Source organism: Paroedura picta, chromosome 6 (genome assembly GCF_049243985.1).
Source record: "Paroedura picta isolate Pp20150507F chromosome 6, Ppicta_v3.0, whole genome shotgun sequence".
NCBI lineage: Eukaryota > Metazoa > Chordata > Lepidosauria > Squamata > Gekkonidae > Paroedura > Paroedura picta.
The window spans coordinates 70889174-70916851 of NC_135374.1; the positions used below are offsets into that span (position 1 = coordinate 70889174).

The following is a 27678-nucleotide window of genomic DNA, read 5'->3' on the forward strand; positions in this document are numbered from 1 at the left end:
GCATACCATTTCTGACTGTTGCGATCACGCATGCATCCTGCTTTCACTGCCTTGCCCCCCCATTGTCTAACACAAAAAGCAGATTTGCCATTGTCCAATACCTGTGGTAGTGAATTTTCATTTCTGTCTGCCAGCTGCATTTGCACTTACTAGTGAAGGAACTCAGTTTCCCCCCAGGATCATGGATGGTTGGGTCAGGAGCTAGGGAGCTGAGCTAAAAGCACCAGTGCAAACTGCTGAAGACACAGACAGATTGATAACTATTGTGTTGATCAGATAGGCAGAAATGACAACAAATTGCAATAATTTTTTTAATTACAGTTTAAATATGACTGATTGTTTTTGTTTATTCTTCCTTTAAACAACTGATGGAAATGTTAACATCTCTCTCTCTCTCTCTCTCTGTGTGTGTGTGTGGCAGCTACTGTCACTATGTATGCTTAGAAAGTAATTTGGAAAATAGACTTAAATTGCTTGTGAGGAATTAAATTGCCTATCGTTTCATTCCCAGGTCATGACAGAATTCCTGAGCATCCCTATTTTGCAGACAATACATTCGACACAGTAATTGTGGCACACTGAAGTCTTACACAACAATAAGCATAGTCCCATGCCACATGTAAATTAATGGTATAAGAAGTCCTCAACCTTTTAGAGCCTTCAGGTACCTTTGGATTCTGACACAGGGAGGCAACTGAAACCACAAAATAGCTGCCAGGAGCCAACCATAAAATAACTGTCAAAAGAGGTGAGGTCAACCACAAAATGTCAAGGATTAACAAGATGCCTTTTAAAAAGAAATATGTTTAAAAATGTGTTCTTGCAAACACACAGGTTACCTTCAATCATGTACTGCCAATCCTTGGGCCATGTGGCAGCAGCTGCCAAATGTTTTTGGGGTTTTGTTGGAATCTACATGGCCAAGAAACCCTGCTGGACAAATGTTCCACCTGTCCTTGTCCAATTTCTAAAAGAAAAAAAATGGCAGGCACAAAAAAAGGTGTAGGCACTACAATGGGGACCCCTTGTATAGGTTGTTATATGTATTTGAAACTATAGCTAACAAAGTGAATATTAAGAGACGGACAGCAACTCCACCTCAATATACTTCTTATAGAATAAAGAATCCAGGGGTTGGTTAACAGTGTCAGTTGCAGGAAACCATCCTTACTTGTTTTAAATGCTTGCAAAGGGTGGTTTTTTTTTGGGGGGGGGGACTTTGCAAATTACCAAAAAGCTTGACTCCATCTGTAACATGGTTGCTTTCCTGGTAACAAAGAGGGAGGCTTCTCCTCTATGAGAATTGCTAATAAACCATAACAATCTGAATACAGAAATGGCCTCAGCACTGACAGAAAACCATAGACATTAATTAAATAGGTCAAGAAGCTCATGTCTGATATTGCATCCATCCCCTCCATCCATCCCCTGCATGGAAGCACCAAACACTAGGGGTGAGGGGAAAGGTTGCCCCATGCAGTTGTTAATGAGAGGACTGAAAAGAAAGGGCTACTTCAAGCTATTCCTTCATTGTTTGTTGTGTCTTTTGCACAAAGGTTTTTGGGATCAGCTGACCACTTCAGGGCCAAGCAAGTTATTTTAAGGTCCCTGTCTTTATTGAGAGAACGTGGCATTGTGTAGTCTGATCTTGTTAGATCTCAGGAATTAAGCAGGATCAGTATTTGGAAAGGAGACCGCCAAAAAGACTCTACTGAGGAGGACAACAGAACCTAAACAGGAGGACAGAACCTAAACAGTTCTACAGGGCCTGCAAAAGGGAGCTCCGAGGCCAGGCATTTGGTTGAGGTCAACCCAAACCATCGCTTCCAACTGGCCCCCACCCCACAACATCTCACTGCACGTTTGATACAAGTCAGAAAAAGAATGCCATGTGTCCTGTGGTATTGCAAAGCTGTCCAAATGCTGTCAAACCCTCTTATAGACTCCACACAATAAAGAATGTGAGTTTAATGCCCAGTTCATAGTGCAATTAATGAACCTTAGTCTAACCCATTCATTTTGTCTGGTATATCCATTTCAGCATATGGGAACAAAAGATGCTGACAAAATATGAGATGATCAAATTATTATGGGAGAAGAACACATTCCAATGGGCTCCAGGTCTGGTTTGTTTGTTTATGTGATTTTAGACCCCCCCCCCCCAACAACAGTCTTAGGGCAGCTTACATCATTAAAACCATATTCAGACTTTTCTAAAGTTATATAAAAACCAGTTACAAGTTACCTAAAAGCTCCTAAAAAGATGAGACCATCCATTCAAACATTTAGATGCTGCATTTCTCTGATTGAGAATGCAAGGTGCTATTAGGGACTCAAGGTGACTGAGTCATAAAAAGAATGCAAAATCACATCTATGGCCATTGGCAATATTTACCCATCAAGGGCACATTAATAATTGATTTTAGAAACCTTTCTCAAAACAATGATTTCATAAAATAATGCCTTTTCTCAAAACAAAGTAAACAAGAGACCACAATGTCATGCTTCCATCAAACAGATCAATATCTTGCTTTGGGACATTCAGCATAATCACTCCTGAGAAAACTCGTTGAGGCCATCATTATCTGTGGCACCGATCCAGCCTTGACAGCCTGAAAATAATAGAAGTCAGGGATCGAAAGACAAACTAACTTTGGCAAAGTAAGACTTACAGCTGCAAAATAATGGAAAAGAAAACAATTCTAAAAATGTAAACATGAACGAAAGGGAACCAACTGCACTAGAAATAGTCATAAAATTCATTCACACATGGTATAATGAAAGTAAAAATGCAAGAGCCTTAAGTAACCTTAGAAGGAATCAAAAACTCTTTCATTTCAAATAAGGTGAACCCACAAAAAATAGCTATGGCAAAGTTATTAGGAGCAAAGCAACAAAAAAGTAACAGTAAATGAAGAATATTTGACCCCATTCTGTCAGTGTGATTCATTTTGTCAGAAACTCAGAAAAATGCTTCTAAGTATTGCAAAATATGTCAAATTATTCTATAGAAATGGAGCTCGTTACTGAATGTATATCATTGTGTGCTATATATGAATTAACTAAAATGCAAAAAGAAAAAGTAGCATTATTCAGGTCACTGTCCTTTTTTTAAAACCAGTACTTCTATGCCAAAGCTTCAAATAACTTTTTGTGGATTGTTTTGGTCTTGATATACTTTGACTGCAGGCACAATATCCATAAATGGAAGAGTCACACATATGACCTGTTCTCTCCTGCCCTATTTACACGTGTACAGGATGTATGAAGGGCCATTTTAGGAAACAGCAGTTGCAACATTCCTTCTATATCTGCTTATTTACCCCTATACCAGGCAAAGTGTTAGTGACCTACAACATGAGAAACATACACACGTTTTCCACATGAGGGCTTAGGCTGTGATGACCGCTTGTTTGCGTGCAGGGCTAATTCCCATTTTTGCACAGTATTGGACCCAAATTGGGGGTGGTCCCAGGCCTGGCCTGACTCAGACCCTCAATTGCCTGCAGCATCTGCATTCCCTTTTCTGCCGGGGATCCAGCAGTGTGTATGTCAGAGCAGGGCCATATATAGGTGAAGGGGACTCAGGCTGTCTCCTGTTGGGCATTGCTACCCCTCCCAAGTAGCACTTCCATTATCTACCATCACACCTTATTTTTTTAAAAAAAACATGTCAGATCACATTGCCTTGTAGGGGGATATTGACCGCCTAATGAGGACCATAATTTGGCGTAAAATATTTGGCCACAGCCTTTATTCAACATTGAGCACAGCAAGCATGGGAAGAGAAATTTGCCCTCTTGTGGTCAGCCGAGCACAAGGCTGCCCATTGCAGTCTGTCCTTCAACGGGTTGTATTGGCTACCCATCCCAAAATCCTGGACATAATGGCAGGCTGAAAAAGGGGGGAGGCAACATTGAGTGACCCCCCCTGGGCATCAGCCTCTGTTGGGTTCTCTTGCCTCCCAGAAAATGCAAGCCTTCAACCAGGCTCTACATCCACACACCCCCTTAAGGGCCCCCCCAAATCTAGGGGAGGCCAGAGCACAAGCTTGGCCATCCAAAAATTGACCCTTCCCATGCTACACTTCCACAACTGAGCCCAAATAGGGATATACCTCTTTGGGCTCCCGCCACTGCTCATTTTTGCAACCAATTCAAAATAGCATGTTTGATAGATATCCCAGAGAACACATAGGGAAAACTCCTTCCATTGTCCATCATGCATCCCTTGTTTATTTTCATTATTGTAATGAGCATTCTCATTTGTTAAATGATTCTACAGAAGTTAAAACAAATATGATTTATTTTAGATTCTAATCATTTGAAGGTGATGCTCAATTATTAATGTAATTTTTCAATCTGTTATTTCAGATTCATTTTATTATGTTAAAAATCATGTGGAATATTCCTCCTTTGTTAACCAGGAAAATGCAGGAAAATGTAACACTTTTTCAAAAAAGACATTTTAAATCAGATAATAAATATGGTGTAAGAATTCACAACATGATAAACTATTACTCAAAGGGTTTCTCATGCCTCCACACAAACATTGCAGATGATTCCGCCCCCCAATATTAGATAGCCCAGATGTCAGAGGTACAGGAAGTAAATATATCATATTTGATAGTAAAACTGGATCTCTCAAACAAATCTCATTCACCTACCACATCATTTGGTTCCTTCAAGGCAACCTTTCACCTATTTTCATATTAGCTGGTTTATTGGCTAGTTATGTGAGAGGAACTTTATTCGGACAACAGTAACATTTATTGGGTATTTGCCTTAAAGACTAAAAAACAACACATTTTGTATGTATGTTAGGTGTTACAAGTGGCTTCCAACTTGTAGCAACTCTATGAATCAATGATCTTCAAAATGTCCTATTATTAACAGGCCTTGCAAACTGAGGCCATAGCTGCCTTCACTGAGTCAACTGTTCTCATAATGGGACTTCCTCTTGTCCTGCTAGGAAATTATGATTGTGCCAATGAGAATGCTTTTATTGGACTCATATATAAAATTACCATGGTGTTGCTGGAATGACTAACTTTTGCTTTTACTTTGATTCTACCCCTCTATTTCTGTATGTTGGGCAGGATAATCAATAGCTGGTCAAGTGCTTGTTATCCTTCCATCTTTTCGTCTTGAGAAATTATGCTAGACTTGGATCCATATATAAAACTGATTCAAACAGTCCCTTCTTATCCATGGACTAAGGCTTTTAGGGTTTTCATATGCTGTGGAAACTTAACACATGAGAGGCCTAACAAAAATAATAATAGACCTCTAAATTACAAGTGAGAAGAAAGGATGGTATTTTGATTGACTGTAATTTCTTTGAACTTTTTGTTTAGAGTTCATTCCACACACATCAGATAATTCAATGGATTTTAGAAGTAGATTTTCCTATTTCACACCAGAAAACCCAGTTGCAAAAGCACACTGAAACCAATACCAAACATGTGTGGAAGGAGCATAACTATCTGAAACTAATTACAGTACTAGAATTCAGAGTCAGTTTGGTGTAGTGGTTAGGAGTGCGGACTAATCTGGCATGCCAGGTTCGATTCTGCACTCCCCCACATGCAGCCAGCTGGGTGACCTTGGGCTTACCACGGCCCTGATAAAACGGTTCTGACAGAGCAGTGATATCAGGGCTCTCTCAGCCTCACCCGCCTCACAGGGTGTCTGTTGTGGGGAGAGGAAAGGGAAGGCGACTGTGAGCCGCTTTGAGCCTCCTTCGGGTAGAAAAAAGTGGCATATAAGAACCAACTCTTCCTCTTCTTCCTCCTCCTCCTCCTCCTCCTTTGGACAAGACTTCAGGTTGGTCACAGGGCCTCATCTGCTGGATTGCAAGCCCCAGATAGTTAGTGGGTATGTATAGAAAGCAATGGGACAACATCTTCTGACTTTCTATGCATAAAAACTGAGAGACCGGCAGGACAGTAAGTCTACTCACTGGCAGAGAGACTCTTCCAGGGCTTGTTCCTTCTTACGTTATATCTCTTGAATGTTAACTAGTGAAACTGTTCTTGAGGCCATTCTCCTTGAGTTAACATCAGCAGTTAGAAGAGTTGGTTTTTATACCCCACTTTTCACTGCAGAAGGAGTCTCAAAGTGGCTTACAATTTCCTTCCCTTCCCATAGTTCTTGCCTCTCTCTTTCTATGCTACATCTCCGGTAGACTGATTCAGATAGTAGCCGTAGTCTGAAACAGTAGAACAAAGTCTGAATCCAGTGGCACCAAGTTTGAGTCGAAGTCCAAAGTTTGAGATGAATTGTGTATATACATGAAAGTTTATATTTTGAACAAAACTTTGTTGGTCTTAAAGGTGCCAGTGAACTCAAACTTTGTTACAAGGTGACTGGCTGTTCCAAATTCCTACTGTCAGTGTGAGGCAAATGCCAGCTTTTCTTTGCAACTACAGGGCTGATTTTGCATTATGGAAAAGTCGCAAAAAGACTGCTAGAAACGAAATCTTATATCTCAACTATGCATCTCTGAGTGGTTTCGCAGCATGAAACCCATTGTGTCTTTTTTTAAAATGCATTGCAAATTCTGCCCGGCATGCCTTCACTAACATGCTTTTCACCCACTTTTCCTGTGTTGCAGTGCTGAAGACGCTCCTTTTGTGATGTAGAAATGCCAGCATGTTTTTGGTCTCCTCCCTTTTTCTGCTCGCAGTCCTTCATCTACCAATGGCAGCTCAAGCACTCTGCCTTTTTTGTCAGCGATCACATGAACATACCATTTGCCCTGGCAACTGAGCAGTATTGCTATGTAAATTAGTAGAAATTACCCTGCTTGATGTTGTGGTTAGGAGTGCAGACTTCTAATCTGGCAAATAGCAGTTTTTCGATAGCAGTGACTTCACATTTTAATGATTCTTAACAATAACACGTTCGGAAAAATATACAAGCTTTTCAGCAATTGGCCTCCTTCTGGCTAACAAGCCTAATTGTCTGTGCCCTTTTATTACTATATTTTGATTCTGCTTCTCAGACAAAAAAATGAACTACCAAGGCACCTCTCAGGAATCTAAATAACTGTCACAAAGACGAGATAGCCAGCCCTCCATCTACTCTGGCAGTTTTCTGTCAGGATATAGCTGCAGGAGGTTTTGATGATTATTTTTATTAATTCTGGCTCCATTGGGCAGTGGCACATAAAGATTGTTTCTCTTGCCAACGGCCCATTTTATGCAAGAGCTAGGCGAGCTGAATGTGTAATAAATTCAATGTATATAAAATCATCTGGAATACTTCACACAACTTTTCAAAAAGAAATAATACTATTTCATAAGGCCCAAACAAAAGTCTGATTAGACAATATATTAAATGTGAGTTGGGTTGGGGGAACTCCCTATTGAATTTGTGTTTAACATCTGGACCCATGTTAAATATTGGAGGAGGGGAATAACCTCCTGAGCACAACCACATCGTATATTCCTACTTAGTCTGTGTAATTCCAACACACAGTATCCATGAGATATCAAATGAAAACACTGATTGTTCTATTAGACAGTGGCCCCAATTCACAGGAAGTTATTTGAACCAAAGACAAGTTAATAATAGAAAACTTTAACACCAATGCAATAAGCATGACTTTCTTTGTCCTATCATTATCTACAGATGAATTGTCCACATTGTAAACCTTCTTTCCAAAGATAAATAGGCAGTCTCATTTCATAAGACATTGTGTTGTTATGTTATTGGCTGACTGGTATTTGCTTGAAATCATTAATTCAGTGTTTTTAAATTAACAATTCAACTAATAACTAGTGTTTACATTCTTCAATATGTATAATTCATTATTTCTAAAGTTTTATGGAAATCTAAGACCATGTTGCATGCATGGCTGTGAATTAAGACATATAGAGTAAAAAATAATAACAACTGAAACTCAGGCAATTGTAGACTGATAATGTATATTAATCTATACAAGACTGACTATTCTTCTCCATTCCCTTATCTTTATTCAAGGTTTTCTAGCCTCCAAGAACAGCTTAGACTTCTACCAGAATTACAACTAATCTCCAAACTATGGAGATCAATTCCCCTGGACAAAATGGCAGTAAGGGCAAACAAATACTTTATGGCAAACAAATACAGAGCCTTTATTGGTATAACAAGAATACAGTCATGTGCACAACCAGGTATGCAAAACAAAACAGTTATAGACAATCATGTATAGCAGTGGTCCCCAACCCCCGGGCCGGAGACCAGTACTGGTCTGTAGATCAGTCGGTACCAGGCCGCGGCTCCTCCCTGGCTGCTTCCTCGGGGGCTGCCCTGCCACTCTGCCGCTGGCTCACCTTTGGTGCTTTCCAGTGGCCACCATGGCTGGGGCTCCCCCTCGGCATGGCACTGGGCAGCTGGTGCTGGAAGCGCCCCCCCCCAGTGGGTGCTGGGAAGTCAGGGGCGCTGGCAGGAAAGCAAATGGAGCAGGGGCTCAGGCAGCAGTGACATCTCTCAGCAAAAGACTACCCCCCCCCGGGTAAAATGGTCAAGCATTGATCGGTCCCCGGTGATAAAAAGGTTGGGGACCATTGATGTATAGTTACAGCAGTTGTAGCATTCATTCATTCCAAGTTGGCAACTAAAATCTCAACTAAGATCAGTGCAATCGCATGTATCTTGACAGGGTGCTTCTCAACCAGTGCTATCCCAATACACTGTTTCCCATCTACACATATGATATGAGCCTTGCATAAGGAAACCTCAAAACTGGGTGAACAACTCACAAAACGAGGACAGTCTAAGATTAAATGATCCAGTATACATGGAATAGGATACCCATATAAGCACAGCCTTTGGGAGTCTGGGATCTTATTAAACCTGCTTTTTGCGAAATTAGATGGAAAGATGTTCATTCTGGCTAGCAAGAATGCTCTTTGAATTGTGAATTGTCTAACACAAAAAGATAGGAATGTACTTCTCTATAGTCTGTTATTATTCCCCAGTGCTTTGGTGAACATGAACTAACCGTCTCAGATCTCAAAAACTGAATTTCTAGATCCTCCAATCTACGAATAATCTACGAATAACCTGTAGCCTTTATGGCATCACATCCCTACCAAGCTCCTTCCCCTCCCCAAGCTCCTAAATCTCCAGGAATTTCCCAACCAGGAATTAGGAACCCTGTGTCAGATATTTCCCATCTTATACATGCGCATGAGTAAAATGGGATTTTCTGCTATGGTTTCTTTTCCATAACATGTGAATTAAAATACCAACTAATCAAAATTCAAACAAAAGTTTACTATTATTTCAAATAATAAATTCTCTGACCTGAATAGCCCAGGGCTGAATCTGCACTTACTTTGTTTATTCTGTTGTGGATCCTGCTGAATCCAGATCCATTTGAACTCGGGTCTTACTCTCCCCCCCCTGCACTTGGTTAGGAAAGCTCAGAAGGGGAGGGGGGAGCCAAGTGCAGCAGGAGCCTCTTTCTTTCTTTTCTTGAATGAGGGGGGGGGGAGAGAGGATTGGAGACAGCAGAGGAGGGAGAAAGAAACCAAGAGGCAAATCTCTACTATGAGAAGTTTAGGCTTCTGGAGCTTCTGCCGAGAAAAGTTAGGGCTTCCCCTTTAAGGAAACCAGGAACTGATGCCCTGGCCAATCAAGGCTTCTCTACCACTAAGTTCAGGAACAAATTTCAAAGCAAATTTGAAGTTTTCCGGGAGCATGAACACAACAGTTCATTGGCTGTTCTGTTTGACTGATGGCCAGGGGCGGGAAGAAGCACAGAAAAATGTCACCTCTATTGTTGCGATTCCGGTGAGATCGGAAACTTGTGGGTAATGAAAACAGCCCTAGTGGGAGTGCCTTTTTTCCGCTAGAAACAGCTGTCTGCATTGTCAACATCTGTCACTATTAATTGGAGTGCTTTACTTACATTTAGCTACACTGGCGGTTGTGCGGAATGGCCCTTAGTGTGCAAGGTTTATGTTTATATGCATAAAAATTAGAGTGTGTGTGTGGGGAGGAGGGATGATCCTTTAATTTGACCAGAAAAGTTTAAGAACAAGTCTGAGTTGCTAGTTACAAGACAAGGACAACTCAAAATTTCCTATCTCTTAGTTGCAGTGGAAAAAGACAACACTCCTATACATTTACGGAATAAAACCTGTAGAGGTGAACTTCTCATTATAGTCTAGCCGCTAGACTCTAGCATACGGAGACCTGGACTTGCCCAGAAAATGCCACCCACTGGTAATATAAAGATATATTTTACCACAGTCAAAACATTCAAATTCATCAAGTCCTTCAAGGGACTAAATAATAATAATAATAATAATAATAATAATAATAATAATAATAATAATAATAATAATAATAATAATAATAATAAAGCCCTCCATTACTTAAGATAGCAGGAGAAGTTCACTAGAGGCAGAATCAGAAAGAAGCTGGCAAGACTTACTTTAATTTGAACTTTGATGTAGTTTTCAATTCATCTGGATCTCCAAATGTAACAACTACATGTCCAGTAAAGAAAAATGGTTATTCTGTTCAGGATTATTTCAGCAATAACGGAAATGTCAGTTAGTGATTGGTTAAGAAAATCAGAAGGAAAAGGCTCTGTATTATATATTTTGTCAGAGCTGTCAACAGGACCATTTTAGATAAGGTACTGAAATCTGTGGCTCAGGCAAACAGAACCATTTAAGTGAAAAAAAATGGAATTTCACACTGCTACCTAAAATCAGATTTGAATACATTAATTATAATTAACTAAGTAGCACCTTGACCAGGGAATACAGATGAGTGCAGGTTCTCTTGGGAAATAAGAAACAAATAGCCAGTTCTTTGGGGACATATAGTTGATTTATAAATGAATATATGAGACATCTCCTATGTGCAACTTTGTCAGTTGTTTTACACCACACATTTTTGCTACTGAATTACCAAGAAATTATGTATAATAAGTGGCTCACTTGAACACATGAATAATCATTTATAAGAGAAAGATTTTTTATATGTGCAGTGAATGCTGGGTTTTAAAGTTCTGTGCTTATTTTTCTTTCATATATGTATACAATAAGCACACCCTGCAGCACAATTGTCTGCATATGTACTTGGAATCCAGTGAATTACAAAACTTTAAGACTGACTATGAAGAAATTGAAATTGTTAAACATTTTCAGTTGCTTGGCTCAATCATCAACCAAAAGTGAAACCCCAACCAAAAGATTAGGAGTTCAAGGCTGGGAAGGGCAGTCATGAAATAACTAGAAAAGATTCTTAAGTTTAACATGGGTTGCTGACAATCAAGATCAAAATGATACATACTATAGCAGTGGTCCCTAACCTTTTTATCACCAGGGACCAGTCAAGACTTAACAATTTTACTGAGGCTCGGGGAGGGGGTAGACTTTTGCCGAGGGACATTGCCGCCTGAGCCCCTGCTCTGCTTGCTTTCCTGCCGGCGCCCCTGACTTCCTGCCGCCCACTGGGGGGCTCTGCCAGCAGCAGCTGCACAGTGCCATGCCGAGGGGGAGCCCCAGCCATGGTGGCCGCTGGAGAGCACCAAAGGTGAGCGGGCAGCAGAGTGGCAGGGCAGCCCCCAAGCCAGCAGCCAGGGAGGAGGATGAGGAGGAGCTGCGGCCCGGTACCGACTGATCCAGGGACCATTCCTGGTTCCCAGACCGGGGGTTGGGGACCACTGTACTATAGTACACCCATTATGCATGGGTGTGAAAAGCTTACAGAAAGAAAGTTGATGCATTTGAAATATGATATTGGAGAAGGTTTTTACTGTGGATTGCCAAAAAGACAAATTACGTTGTATATCAAATCAAGCTTACACTGTTTCTAAAAGCTAAAATGATCCAAGCAAGGCAATCATACTTGGTCACATTATGAGAAGACATCGCTGGAAAAGACCATAATTCTGTGAAAAGTTGAAGGTAACAGGAAAAGAGGAAGATCCAACTTGAGATGGATTGACTTAAGCAAGGAAGCCATGGCCCTCAGTTTGCAAGATCTGAGCAAGGCTAAATGCTTTGGATGTCATTAATTAATACGGCCACCATAAGTGGGAAGCAGTATGATAGTTTTTGAATACATACACCTCCCCATGAGCTCAATGGCAATTAGTCTAAATAAGATTTTTTTTGTCATCTAAGTGGGCAGTCACAGCAACTGGTTAATAACCTCTTCATTGTGCCCTCCCTCTTTAAATATATCATGGCAAGCCACAGGGTTAACTGGGCTCTCATGCAAATCCTTCTTCTCACAAGAGTTTCAGCAACATTTGGGTTGCCCTGAAACAGGTAAACAGAAATGGTGGCCAAACTCTCAGAAGAAAAATTAATAATTCATGAGTTATTTTTTGTAAAGGCTTTGGGGAGTGAAAAGATAAGGAAATGTTTATCTTCTTTGGCTCATAGTCAAAAATGACAGTTGGACAGCATGCAGACAATGAGCAGCTGATATACAACAGGAGACAGGCAGCATTGTGGTAGGCAGGTGACCCCTTCAGGTTGCCCTATTATCAGTAAGTTAACATTTCCCAAACAATGTATCCTGAGGAGGGAAACACTATACATTTGTTTTCTTTTGTTTCTGCATTTGTTTGTTTACAAAACTTCATAAAGCCATGGCAGATTCCTTTGCAGCAAAATAAACAATTTTTGATTTTTTAATTTCTTATTTATTTATTTATTTATTTGGATTTTTATACCGCCCATTCTTTACAGCTTTAAAACAAATCCTGCCCCTTTTCCCACCGGGAAGGCTTGCTCATTGGCGCCCTGCCTCCAGGTACCTTGTTGGAGCCAAGCTCCAAGGCATGCGTGTTCTCGTAATGGCGGCAGGCAGCGGCAGGCAGGTTAGTGGGCTGTGCGGGCAGTCAGGGGGCCAATCGTTTCCCAATTGGCACCCCTGATTGTCAGTCCTGGGCCAAGGGCCAATGGGCTCTGTTCCCCATCCCGGACTCTGCCCACCCCCCTTGCCCTTACTGCTTTATTTATACCACTCCTGTAGAGTGGTTACAGATTAGAATCAATTCCTGCAATTGGCATTCTAGCAGAGAAGCTGAGTATCCGCTCATGCCACTGTATTGTAGAATTGCATGCTCATTTCCCTGATCTCCACTTTACTTGATTTCTAGTTCACTTTTGACTGCAGTAGTTGCCTGCATATATAGTCTCGAACCTTCTCTTACCCAGATCAGTCATACAGGGGCTTTAAACATATTTGCACACAGTACACTTGTTCCTATAGTAAATGTAAATATTGGTTTTATGGAGGTTAGCCATTCCTACATTTTCTGATAAATGCTGAGATTTTTAAAAAATAGGGCTAAGGCTGATGGGTACAAAATAAGGTAAAAAATATTTTATTACTCAGGTAAATCCCCCCTCCTAAAAAAAAAAAAAATTCTACGTGTTTCACCAACAGGCTTTGTCAGGGAATCTATAATATTTAGTAACAATAATGAATTTATTTATTTACTTGGTTTATTTACTTGGATTTATATAAGTATAGTTAAAATTATATAAATCCAGGTCCTAAAATATCATCACATACAAATCTACAAGAGATTTCCATCACCAGCAACAATATCTAATGAACTTTTACTCTTTTTGAAGAACTACTGCAAGATGAACTGCTTGATATAATTTATTTAAGCAAATAAAAATATTTATTTAATTTTGAGACATAAGCTCCTGAGCGCTGGAGGACCTTATCTCTGTTTTTTACAAGGATTTGCTCTTCCTCATGCAATCTCAAGGTCAAAATAATCTCTAGTGGTTTTGTATGTAAACTCAGTGTTCTTATTAGGTATTACTTATGCCAACTCAATGTTGTTATATATTATGTGTTCCTTATGTAAATTCAGTGTTGTGATTAGATATTATAGATTCCCCTGACAAAGCCTGTTGGTGAAATGTGTACGGAATTTTTGGAAATTTAAGCGAGTAATTAAATATATTTTAACCTGATTTGTACCATTGTTCCTGGTCCAATTCTTTTGTCTCCTGTAAGTAGTGCAACTGTTTATTTTCCCGATAAATGCCTAAGCAAGGCTCAAGAAAGTTCAGACATTGAGGGAAATTACTGTTTATTTTAGCTGTTACTTTACACAGCAGAGAGAGAGACAATAATTCAGATCCTGATTTGCCTTAGCACATATTATGTTTACGGCCTCATCTGTGTAGTTCGAGAACATCACCATAGAACAAACAAGGATTAAACCTAAATGTATGTTTAGATAAACACACGGGCAAGGCTACTTGCATTAATAAACCAACTTCAAATCCTAGTTTGGCAGACTCAAACCAACAACAATCCTAAACAGTGATACATGCTGAAGTCAATGGTCCTAGAAATGTACTGCTCTGTTATGGAATATACTGAAACCATTTTAGTGGAGTAGTCTGCATTCAATTGCTGGTTTAATTAATTTTTATTAAACCATGGTTTTGTAATGCCTTCCTTGAATCAGGGAGAAATTTATGACTATCAAAAACCCAGTGATCTACTGCACTGGTCCCCAACGTTTTTATCACTGGGGACCGGTCAACGCTTGACAATTTTACTGAGGCCTGGGTAGGGTAGTCTTTTGCCGAGGGACATCGCCACTTCCTGAGCCCCTGCTCCCCTTGCTTTCCCGCTGGCACCCCTGATTTCCCACTGCCCACTGGGGGCGCTGCCAGCAGCAGCTGCGCAGTGCCACGCTGAGGGAGAGCTCCAGCCATGGTGGCCACTGGAGAGCACCACGGGTGAGCTGGCAGCAGAGTGGCAGGGCAGCCCCCGAGGCAGGAGCCGGGGAGGAGGAAGAGGAGGAGCTGCAGCCTGGTACCAACTGATCCACAGACCAGGACCAGGGGTTGGGGATCGCTGATCTAGTGTACAGTACTCTCTGTTTTGAGCCTTTACTTTCCCATACATAATACTTCTCATGAAGTTGCTTTGAAATAACCTTTTTTAAACAATAGCTGAATCCTATGCGGTCAGAATAATACAGCACATCATCCCAAAAGACTATAGAGCTGACAGATATTTTCACGTCATTTTATAGTTTGCGGTTACCTGTCAACAGTCAGGTTTTAGTACTTTGACATACAGCCTGTAGGAATTCATGTATATATAACTATAACTATACACCCAAAAATACACACATCAAATTATTGTTAAATTTATATTTCAATTTGTTGTGTGGATAAAATGGAGGAAGGGAGGGGAGAATAATCTTGCTGGCTTCTCGGTGCCTACACAAGAGAGTAAAGTGCGATATAAGTATCTCTCTCTCTCTATATATATATATATATATATCTTTAACCGCTCCTATTAAATAAAAGGGTAAGGCCACCTGGGGAGGGGTTAGGGTAGGCCCTGTCCAGGATAAAAACTCAGAGGGCCCAATCAGGAGCTGCTTTGTGGCTCCTGATTGGGCCCTCTGAGTGTCCATCCGGGGCCAAGCAGCCAATGGGGAGGCGTGCAAAGCGCCTTCCTATTGGCCCCTCACCAGGACAGACCAAAATTCCATTCACCCAGCCCAGTCTGGCTGCCAGTCTGCTCCTGACCACCGCAGGGAGAGGAGGTCAGCAGGGCTGCCAAGGGGGATGAGAACACAGGCTCTGCCAGCCCTTTTCGCCCCAAGGCTGTCCTAACTGTCATGTCCAACTGTAAATTGCCTCAGAACCCTGACAGAGTTGGCAGGAAGCTGCAGAGTGCTCCCCCTCTCCCCCCTTCAGGCCTCCTGCGAAGGAACCTCTGACAGGCCCTGACTAAGGGGAGGAGGCCTTTCCAAGAGCAACGCAGGGGAGCCTGAGGGCCTTCCTTTTTTGGGGGGGGGACTTTCCCCTTCTGCCAAACAGTTGCCTGACAGGGAGGCCACAGAAAAGCCCCTTCTCACTTAAAATACTGCTCTGCCTAGAGGTTAGACACAGCCAAGCCATGTGTCTTTCTTCTTTGCAACTCTCTGCAGATTTGAGGCCACTGCACAGCATTATTCTGCAGAGGAAACTGGCTCTTTTGTCTCCTGTTTCATCTGCACAACAACCCTGTGCGGTAGGCCTCAAGTCTTTCAATTCAACAACAACTTGTGTGGGAAGCCTTAAATGTTTCTTCTCTACCACAACCCTGTCCAAAGTAGCTCTTTCTGCCTGGGGAGCTGATCTTTATACTCTGCAGGTGAGCTGTAATTCCAGGAGCTCTTCAGGCCATACCTGTAGGTTGGCTACCCCTGAGTTGGAAATATTCCTGGAGGTTTGGAGGTGGGACTTCAGAATCATACAATGCCTCAGAGTCCAGCCTTCAAATGAGCCATTTTTGCCTGCAGTTGTTAGGGAGTGGTGCAGGAGTGTCCCTCCTGGCCTATGGGTTATGGCCAGCCCTTACCAGCAACTGTTTGTATTCTGGGGCACAGACAGGCAGACCAGCATCAGTCCTGTGAGTCTGGAAAGTGCAGGAAGATCTAAATAAATATTTACAGCCTGAAACTGTAAATAGAGAACAAGTAAATGTCTGGAAACACATAGTAACTGTAATGACTTAATGGCCTGGCAAATAACCTTGGCCTGGCAAATAAAAAACAGTATAAAAAACATTACTAAAGTCAAGACTGCTGTGCACAGAGAGTCTTCCTCTTAGGGTTGCCAGCTTCCCTGTGAGGCTCACTACCCCACCTCCCTCATGGGGAGTCTGCTATGGGGAGAGAAGGGGAAGACGATTGGAAAATGCTTTGAGACACCTGAGGCCTGCTAGGTCACTGCGGCCCATTCCCAGTTCTCTCAGATTTCTCACAACCCCACATACCTCACAGGTTGACTATTGTGGAGAGATGAATGGAAAAGGTGTTTGCAAACCACTTTGAGACTCCTTTGGGTAGTAAGCAATAGGGTACAAAAATCTGTTCTTCTAAGGAACAGCCATGAAAGAAGCATGTGGGCACATAACATTTTATCAACCGTGAAAACATGGGAGACAGAAGGAACATGGTTGACAACTGTGTACTGTGACTACCCCATGTGTATTAGGGCAGAGGGCCATTTCGGGTAATGTGGCCTCACAAGAAGAGAAATGACGCATAACTGGGAGAAATTGGTTGCCATGTAATCTTCCCCTAAGAAGAGTCTCCAGTCTTATTTTCCCTTCACATATCTGAGGACATGGCTCTTGAAAGCTCATATGTAACCACTATTCCAAAATTCCCAAAGGTCAGTCCTCTCCCACACTCAATGAACATTCCACACCACAGGTTCTTGATACCCATATCTCCACACCCATGGCCTCATTTGCCACCATGCCACCACAACCTCCCACACAACACACACATTCAACCCCATGCCCTTACAGACTGGACAACTCCTCCCCTTCCTCTTCCCACTGCCAAGCTCTAGCACCCGTTGTATTCTTGGATACAACGGACTTTGCCCCTAGTATGTATGTATGTATGTATGTATGTATGTATGTATGTATGTATGTATGTATGTGTATATGTGTATATGTGTATATGTGTATATGTGTATATGTGTATATGTGTGTATATATATATATACACACACACACAAACATGATACAGCAGTTTTAAAATAGTATTAAATAAATAAAAAGTTAAAACATGTAAAGATAATTGCATCCAGAAAAACCTATTCTGACTTTTGATGGCAAGGAGAGAGCAGACAGAGGAGTCTTATCAGCCCCAAATTATGTGCAGTTGGGGCTTTGATAGGGTGGCCTGATAGAACAGCTGTTTTACAATCCATGTGGAACCATTACAGGTCCTATAGGACTATGATCTCATTTGAGAAAGAGTTCCAACAGGCTGAGGTCAGGGCTGAGAACCTCCTGGTTCTGGTTGAGGCCAGTCTGATCACCTTGGACCTGGAGACCCTAAGCAAATTTTGCCAGCTTGATCTTAATTTCCTTTGGTGGCATTCAGGGAGGAACAGTCCCATAACTCTGTAAAGATCATGACCAGAACTTTGAATCTGATTTAGTCTCCAATCTGGAGCCAGTGCAACTGGGAGAGAACAGGTAGAAAATGTGCCCTCCATTACATCCTAGTAAAGTCTTCAGCAGTTGGAGTTTCTGGAGCATTCTGGACCAGTTGGAGTTTCTGGAGCATAAAGCAAATTGCAATAATATAGTCTGCAGGGGACTGCTCTCAGAATACAAGAGAAAATAAGCAAAGTTGCATTGCTGCCAGTAGAAATTAATCAGGATTTTAGGAAGCCTAAAAGTTTGTGAGACTGAAAATAATAAAGGATGCTACAGGCATACTGAAATCATCAAAAGTTGTTCAAGCAACCCTGAGTATTTTGAGAAAAGCATATATATATATTGTAATACCTTATTTAGTCAAACTAAATGCACAAGTATATCTAATGTAAGCTTTATTCTCAAATATTATCTCCTGAAGGGTGTAAGGCACAATTCACCAATGCAAACAGACTTTTGTGTTTTAAAAACTGTTTCTCACTTATTTCATATAATAATGAAAAGACTCATAAAACCAAATGGGTTTCACAGTGAATCTGAACACCTAGCAATCTCCTCAAAGTCAATGCTCTGTTATTGGAGAAAGTTACAGTCCTCATAATGTGCTTCCTCTTTTTGATTGCTAACACTCAGTCTCCACTATAAATTCAGGATCTGTTGCTTGTTAGAAAGATTTTAAAGCATTTATGGCTAGGAAGATATGCTAATACAAAAACCTGTCTATGTTACACCTATGGCATGAGACCAAAGAATCAGCTGAGAAGACCAGCTATATTACAAATATGGATATGCAGCCGTTGCTACACATTTGGAGCCATGGTTGTCATTTTGAAACCACTTGGTAAGAGGGACTAATAATATGATGAAATGCATTCTTCCAATCACTGTTGCTAATATTGGAAGAATGCATTTCATCATATTATTAGTCCCTCTTACAAAGTGATAAGAATGGCAGGCATGACAAGTCAAACACCATTAAGGATAGAAAGTAAACATTTGTGTCATTTATAAATCCTATCACACACTAAAGGACAGCTTGGTAGCCAGCTTATGGATAGTAAATACAAACAGTTTAAAGTTGCACAGAAATCAACAGTTCAGTGTGTTCATGTCAGTCACTAATAGTATAGCTCACTCAACATGTTAATATCCTTAATTCTGTCTTGCAGTCCATAACACCTGATAGTCCGGGGGTTTACAGACAATGCATTGACTAAAAGCTTGAAACGTCTGACACTATTAATGGAATGAAGTGGTAGATGGAAAAGATCATGTATTAATCTGAAAAGACTACAGATTGGTACCTGAATAGTCTGTGTTAAGCAGCACTGATAGAACAAATTGTGAAATCCCAGATAACACTGTGCATAAATTGGCTCTAAATGCTGTTCTTTTAACGTAACTTCATTAGGATGCACACTTAACTTCATTCACCTTTAGAGTATGTCTATGTGCTCCATTCTTGATGTGGAAATGAATGTAGAAACAATCTAAGCCATTAGGACATGCACTTGACTTGATTCACCTTTTGAGTAAGATCATGTGTTTTATACTTCATGTGGACATGAATATAACAACCACAACAAAACACTTCGGGAAATGGAATCCATTATAAGGCACAGATTTCCTCAGGAAAAAAAGGGAATCATGGCCGTCATTTCAATAATGTGCCTGATTCATGTTGACTTTGTCTGGTTATGAAACAAGACTACCTTAATAACTGGAGTGCTGATTTCCCAATCACATTTGCAAGGCTGTAATTTATTAAAGACTCCTGCAGCATGCTGGTAACAGGAACATATTTTCAGCTATGTCTCAATGAAGAAATATCAGTGCTTTAACAGTCTTTTTTTTAAAGGGCAATAAACAAAATGTTACATCCCATTTAACAATAAACTGTGCATTTTCTCTGCAAGGCTCTTCCTGCATTTTGTATTGCATCATTTAACCTCTCTCTAAATTTAATTCTATATTCTCTGGTAATTTTCAAAATCTAAGTGAGAGCCCAGATGGTCTCTGTTTTCTCCATAGACAGGAAAGTATATCTGAGTATGAATCATTTTAGTGACACAGAAGGAAGTGGAATAGAGGAATATGCATCTCAAAAGCCAGAACTGTGAGAAGTGATATTCTGTACTGGAATTTGGAGTATGTATGTCATTTAGAGAGGTATGAAAATAATCTTGGGGTCATTTGCAGGAATCAGCTAGAAAATAGTTATAAAGGATACCAGGGGGAAAAATCCCCCCTTCCCAATTCAGACAAGCTTTCCTGATGTCATTTCCATACATATTCTGATAACTTACTGGATATCATGCAGAAGTCATAACCATAAATTACTAGCAGAAAGAAAAAACTGGAATGTGCTAAACTTAACACACCCAGGAGGCAGGGCAATAAATTACTAAATCTGTATTTCCTTGGAGGATAGCTGAGTCATGAATATGGCTTGTCTACTCAGAAAGACGGCTTTCCAAAGATAATATACTCAAAGCAAACTCATTCAAAATATAAGCAAAGTGGGAGGATTTCCTAGAACACACTGTTTGGCTAACAGTAACTGATCTCTCTCTCTCTCACTCATTATTTTCAAACTACACTGCAAATATGAGTAACTACATAAGTAAAACATTGGTTATTCACAAAAAAGTCACATATCAGAATAAAAAAGAAGGTAGTTCAATGACAAGGTTCAATGCATGTTTCCATCTATTTATATAGATCCTTTTCATTTATGATTATACAAAACAAATTAAGCAGCATACCTTATGACACATGCATAGAGTCCACTGTCTTGTGCTACTGTTGGGCGAAACCAAATGGCATCTTCCTCTTTGCTCATTCTAGTTCCATCAAAAGCTATAGGTTCCTCAAAGTCCCCAGGTCCAGAGCTTTTGTACCACATCAAACTGAGTCCAGCACTTTGTGCTAGGGTGTAATTTGCTCTAATATATCCATAAAACAGTGCACATTTTATACGGACAGGTTCTCCCACTAAAACTTGATATTTCTTGTAATCCACAGACCAATCAGTACATCCATCAGCTAAAAGAGAAAGATAAGAAGAAAAAGGTTAAAGAGTTATACACCACTGTATTCTACTTCTACTTCTGAACTCACCATGCTAGATTAAAAGCATCACACTTCATGTTGGTTTTATTTAATCTTTGTTGTATTTAAAATGTATTCATACTTCATGCTCCAAAGAAAGAATCTTTCCTAGACTAGGATATGCATCCAAGACTAGTGACACCTTGACATGGAACAAGTAACAGGAGTTGAGATAGGGTTACCAAACTCCAAGTGAAACTCCAGAATTAAGACATATCCAGACACAGCAGGAAATCTTTATCCCTGGAAAAAATAGCAGTTTTGGAGGGTTGATTCCATGGTATTATACCTTGCTGAGTTTCCTACTCAAACCATCGCTATACCAGGGTCATCTCCTAAATGTCCATGTTGATGAACTTACATTTTTTATTTCATTGATATGTATAGCTAGAATTCTGATTTTATCTAATTTGTGATGATTTATTTGAAAATATTTTATCAAAATACCTGTAAAAGAAAGGAACACCTAGCCTGGAATGTAATAATTACTAAATAGCATTAATGAGACGTTCAGGATAAATGAAAGAAGGCAGGTATCTGTCTCAGAAGATGTTATGGTAGAAAGCAATGGCTGCAAGCTAAGACCGAAAACGTGAGGTTAGATCTTAGGGTGAGGAGGAGAGTTCACAATGTTAAGCTTGATTGCACAGCATAAGAGAATGTCAAGATAAATTATTCAGGACATTGTCGCTGTATACTCAGCAGCAAATTACTTTAGGTCTTACTGGAAATATTTGTACCTCCTGCCTTACAAACTACTGAGGGTTCAACGTGGTGTCTACTGTTTCTGTTAGTAGACTGAAACTCTTTTAAATCTGTTAAGTCTCAGAATAATTCTAATGTATCATACTAAAGGAAGAACAATTGGGGTTGCTCACATGCACAACAGCTTCAAGGTAGGGCCTGGAGTCCTCTCAGGATTACATCTGATTTCCAGACTACAGAAATCAGTTCCCCTTGAGGAAATGGCAACTGTGGAAAACAGACTCTAAGACATCACATCCCCACTGGGCTTTCTCCTCTTCCTCAAATTCTACTATCCCCAGGTACCATCGCTGAATATCCAGGAAATTAAAAAGCCAAAGTATGCAATCATCAGAATAGCTCAATATCAAGGGATGTGACAGCTATTTAAGAGCAAATACTGTTGCTTGTTTGGTAGGCAATTCCTCTTCAGAGAGCAATTCCTCTCTGAACTTTCTCTGCAACAAGAACATTTTTGTGGCTACTGGAAACGGCCACAGAAGATAGTCTCTTTCATGGTATTGCTAAGCTTTTGCAATTGATATAATTAGCATGAAAAGCTGTAAGAAGGCAATTCATCACAATTAGCAGAGTCACAGGTTTGTTGGGGTCCAGTGTGGGATGAGAAATGGTGAATTAAGAAAAGATAACCACAATAGATGTTGATAAATAGGAGATTAATGGGTCTTACCATGCAATATCAAAGAGGTAGAGCAGCCTCGGGTAACTACACAATCCTCCTTGGTTAACATAACTGTTAACTAACAGAATCCCAACCATTTAGGAATGATGAAGTGTGTCAATTAGACCCCTGAAGATTACTAAGGAGGAGGCTCCTTTCACATCTTCAGGATGTCCATTCCACAGAGCTGGAGACACAATGGAAAAGTACTAGGTTCTGATTAATGCCACATGGGCTATCCTAAGTGATCATCCATGCATAGAAAAGAAAAAATATATATTTTTAAAAACTCTATCTCCCTAAGCCATTACTACTAGCATAAAAACAGCACTCAAAAATAAGGGCGAATGGGACTTACCCTGGGCGCGTTTGCCGTCGCGGGGAAGCCCTCGCCGAAGAGAAGAGCAGGGCAGGGACTACGTGTCCCAGGGTGCCCTGGGGCGGCGTCCGGCAGCGCGGCAAAAGGACGGCTGGAGGAGGAGGGGGCCATTTCGGCTCTTCCCAGCCTCCTTTGCCCGCGCCATATAGGGAAGCGGCTGGGAGGCTTCTGCCTCTTTCCCGCTTCTCTGCCGATCAGGTTGCCCACCCTCCCTCCCTAATTTTTGTGGGGTTAAAAGAAAGAAAAGGGAATTTCTATCTGGCATTGTGCCAGCTGTTTTGAAGTTAAGATAAATATAAAAATGTTAAGAACTTACATCAATGTTATGCTTATGTTTATGTTTGGTATATTACTAAAAATTTTATCATCACAACTGGCGGGTTTTTGGGCATGGGGGAGGAACCATTGGCAAGCAAGCCCAGCCGGCGTGCTGGCATGCTTTTGTGGGGGGCCTCCATAAGAGGCTGTGGGTAAGCAGTGCCGAGAGGCCATCACTCATGGAGGATGAGCTGGGACGGCAGATCTGCATTTCCGGGTGGCCCGGAACCCGGCAGGGATTCATGCCTCAACGGGTTCCCAAGAGGTGGTCACCTCCCCATTCCATCCATCAGGGCATTGGGGGCACGGGGAGCCCGGTGGGGTGTTGGAGGGCCTCGTGCATACCTGATGATGTTGCGTGTGGCTGCCTTGTGGTCAGGGGACCACAAGAGGGCTGGTTCTGTTCTCCCCCATGCTGGTCAACGCTCTATCGTTAATAAAAGTTGTGGCCTGTTTAATGCCATTAAATGTCTGTTGGTTTCTTTGGCGAAAAGTATTCCCCTGCACGGCAATAATAAATGGATAAGCAGAAAATGGAAAAGCATTCTGCAGAGATCATTTTTATCTTTTTTCTTTCACTGGACTTGTAGGCTGCCGCTCCTGGCCAGCTGACTTGCAGAAGTTAACATCAGATTTCAAATACAGAGTTTAAAATCAAATATGAAATCTAGTAATGTTCAACATATCCATTAGTTACTGAGATGGATATGAACCTGTCTGACCACTACAGTCATATTTGGAGGCCCTGCTTTGGGTGCCCTCGCATTCTGAGATTAGGCAGGAGAGGGCCTTCTCTGTCTAGGCACCAAAGCTCTGGAACTCTTTTCCCAGTGAGGCTTGTCTGCCCCCTTATGTTGTCAACTTTTGCCAGGTGGTTTAGCCCTGTCATTGATCTCTCCATCCTAACAAATGTACTACTTGCTACTTTTATGTCCATATATTTCAACTCCATTTTAAACTGTAAGGGCAGAAAGGAAGGATACAAATTTTGAAAACAAAGGATTGCCTACTGATTTTTTTTTTTAACAAGCGTCATTTTGTCTGACCTTTTTGTGTTCTATCTTTCATTCATGGAGTAAATAATCATAAAGATGATAAATTTAACGTTTACCATTATTTAACCTCTCTTGCATGTAGGTTCCATTACCACACTTTCCTGCTGTCAATCATACTTCCTTCTTATTTTTTTTTAAATAAAGAAAACACTTGAATTATTCAAAAGCATGATGTTTCAGAGCTATACTCAATGAAGTGGCTGTTTTCTGCAATCTCTATTTTAATATGCAACCAGTTATTGCAAATGATAATAGCACAATGCAAAATATAAGATGAATATCAGTCACTCGGTTGTTTCCTTGAATAGCTTCAGGGGACGAAGTAAACCATAGTACATCACTGTCCTCATAATGAGATCGTTCTGCCGGATAAACAAGCTCCTGTAGGCTATACCTGCTGATACGACCCAGCGAACCAAATATTTAACCATTTTGAGGTGCACTGCCTGCCATTCTTCAGAACTGCACACACTGTTTTCAAGGGAAATTTTGATTCAGAGAAATAGAAAATTGAGCTGGTAACTCATGTATCTATTGCTGCAACCTTGCAACCTTGCTAAATAATAGAGCTTTAGGTCAGGCGTGTGATTTCCCTCCTGCATGCACTTCACTGGCTGCCCATCAGTTACTGGACCTTTTATGCATGGCAATAGCTGTGCTGGGCCACTGCCAAGTCCTTGTGGTGGGGTAGCATGCCCCACCACTTCCCAAGAATGCACCAGGAAAGGAAGCCCCCAGTGCACAAGGATTACCCTGACATGGTATGTGTGCACAGATGACACCAAGGCTGGAAGAGTGGCATGCTACTATCCCACCATTGTGGGCATGGTAAAATGCCCCGTTCAGCTCTGCAGCGCCCTGCAGGGACAACATATGTTATGCATGGGGCTAGCCCCTGTAGGCCATCTGAGGCCCTGATTCAGTCCAGGGCTGGGAGCTGGCCAGGATGGTGGCAACATCATGCATAAATCAGGGATTGGCCCCGCTGCCCTGTTGTGGCCAGCCTGGCCTTTCCACCCAATATATAATTGGCCTTGAAAGTATTAGCTATCGTATAAGCCCTTCATGGTCTTGGACCCTTATATGTACAAGACTGCCTCACCCCCTATGATCCACCATGATATCATCACTCATTGGAGCAGGATCTTCTACAGGTGCCAACCCACAAATGGCCAAATTCAACAATTGCTCATACACATCTGTGTTGTGGCCCCCACCTTGAGGAATGCCCTATCTGAGAAGACCAGGAAGGCTGCCATTCTCTTAGTTTTCTACATGCAATCAAAACTGAATTATTCATGTGGTCTTTTCTATGTAGACAATGGAGTCTCATATTACTAAATGTTTACAACATCATTTGGAATTTTTTTTTTGGGAAATTATCAAGGACCGTAGTTTCTAGTACTGTGTATAGTTTGATGAAACTATGACCCCATTGTGTAATTTCTACATCATTTAATATACTTACACTTTACTTAATTTCTGTTTTTAGACTTCCAGTTGCTTGTAAAACCCTAATCCTATTTCATCGTTAATCAACTGTCCTATCCTGTCAATGATATTGATTCACCTTGTGAAATCCACCTTGACTCCAAGCAGAAAGGAGGACTATAAATAACAAAAATCTTTAACTGCTCCTAGCGGAGTGGATTAAATAAAGCAGTAAGGGCCCTGAGGGCGGACCCTGTCCGGGATGAGGAAGGGTGCCGATAGGCCCCTTCCCCCGGACTGACAATCGAAGGGGCCAATCAGCAGGCGCTTTGCGCGTGCCGATTGGGTCGTTCGATTGTCAGTCCGGCAGCAAGGGACCAATTGCGAGCTGTGCGCGGCTCACAATTGGTTCCTTGCCGCCAGACTGACTAATTGGGAGGTGCAAAGCGCCCCCCTTCCACTCTCTGCACATTCGCCCGCCCCCCGCCATTACCTGCCTCCCCTTCCTGATGGCGGCGGAGACAGTGGCGGTGGTGGCAGAGCACCCGCCACTCCTGCCCCACCCACACACAGACCCGTTCGGACAGGTAGGCTGCACCACAGGGGGGGGGCAGGACTAACAGCTAGTGCCCGCTGTATTTAGAGTACAGTGGGCTTATTTTCTAGTAATAAATAAAACAGTAGTCCCCTTTCCTGGCAGCCATACTTGTTTTTAAGGCTATTCAAAAACTGAATTATATACCTTCTTAAAGGAACCACCACAGTATCTTAAATGTTCAGTAGGGTCCTGCCCAATTATTCTCATTCCATAATACAAAATTGACAGCAGCTGGGAGTGGGTCATTATGTAACACAAGGGCACTACGGTATGACATGAATTTCCTATGGGGGTCTGGACAACTATGCAGTTACGGCTTTTAAATGTGGTGCAATTTCTATTTGGGCAGCTTTTAAGTGAATTACTATATGAGAAGATCTGCTAAAGTGCTATCTATCTGTTTAAACCAATGTGGTATTTTAGTGTTGTTCTTTTTTAGTGTTTCCACTATGGTTTTATATTCTTTTATTGCATTCTTATGTAAATGTACTTCAGCTGATAAATGAATAACAATCAAAAAATAATAAACACAGTCGTATGAAAGGAAGTTTCACAGTTATGAAATTCAGCAATTCTTTGTTTTAAAAGGAAGCATCTGAATACTTTATTACTAGAATTTTAAATTGCAAATGCCTCTTAGTGGCTATCTAACTTCAACGAGCAATGAGGGATGCCCCCCCTCACAATTTTAGGAGAACTATCTCCTATCCCTTTTACCTTTGCTAGAGATAACACTTGAGAGAGATCATGCATTCCATGAATGAACTCCACTGGACAGAGAACCTGAATATTCCTCCAAAATCTCCAAAAATATGTATTTGTTTAAACAAAAGGCCTTCACCATACCAAAGTGATGACACAAAGCAATAAAATAAAACTAATTCATGTGTGCCTATGCTTCCTTAGTCTATGTGGTCTACCTCAAAAATCAAATAGTGCTTCAAAAAACATCTCTATGAGATTGTGGGGTAAGTGTATCCTACAGTTCAAGGGCAGATATTAGAGAAAGGTCCCTAAAAAGTATTGTGTATGGTCTTGTTACACGGAAATTCTGAGATAAGAAAGCATTTTAATTTTTTATGATTGGGATAAGAGAGAAGAAAGATGGCTATCTGGGGTAGAAGCTATGAGCTTTACAGTGACTATAAAAGTTATTCTAACTTGAAACTAGATGAAAGATTAAAGCAATCTATTAATTAAATTAATATCCCATGAACTTTGTTTGAACATACATAGTATAAAACAGTTGAGCAGATAATACGTGTCTTTTACTTATTTATTTATTTTGAAAGTGCAGATATGTTTATGTCTTCCTGATTCTGGGTATATTAAGATACAGGGTCAGGCATCTTTATAAGTACTCAGATTTTCTCAGAATGATCTCTTACATTCCTTGTAACCAT

The 27678-nt window shown here is 41.0% G+C and overlaps 1 protein-coding gene across 11 annotated transcripts in view; it reads right to left on the reverse strand.

Moving 5' to 3' along the window:
* Nucleotides 1-27678, reverse strand: part of IL1RAPL1 (interleukin 1 receptor accessory protein like 1) — a 937510-nt gene that overhangs the window by 426118 nt on the left and 483714 nt on the right. For all 11 annotated transcript variants that reach the window (XM_077342993.1, XM_077342992.1, XM_077342999.1 and 8 more), the window contains one exon: nucleotides 20723-21002. In XM_077342993.1, the coding sequence (XP_077199108.1) occupies nucleotides 20723-21002 (280 nt within the window). The remainder of the gene's footprint in view (nucleotides 1-20722; nucleotides 21003-27678) is intronic.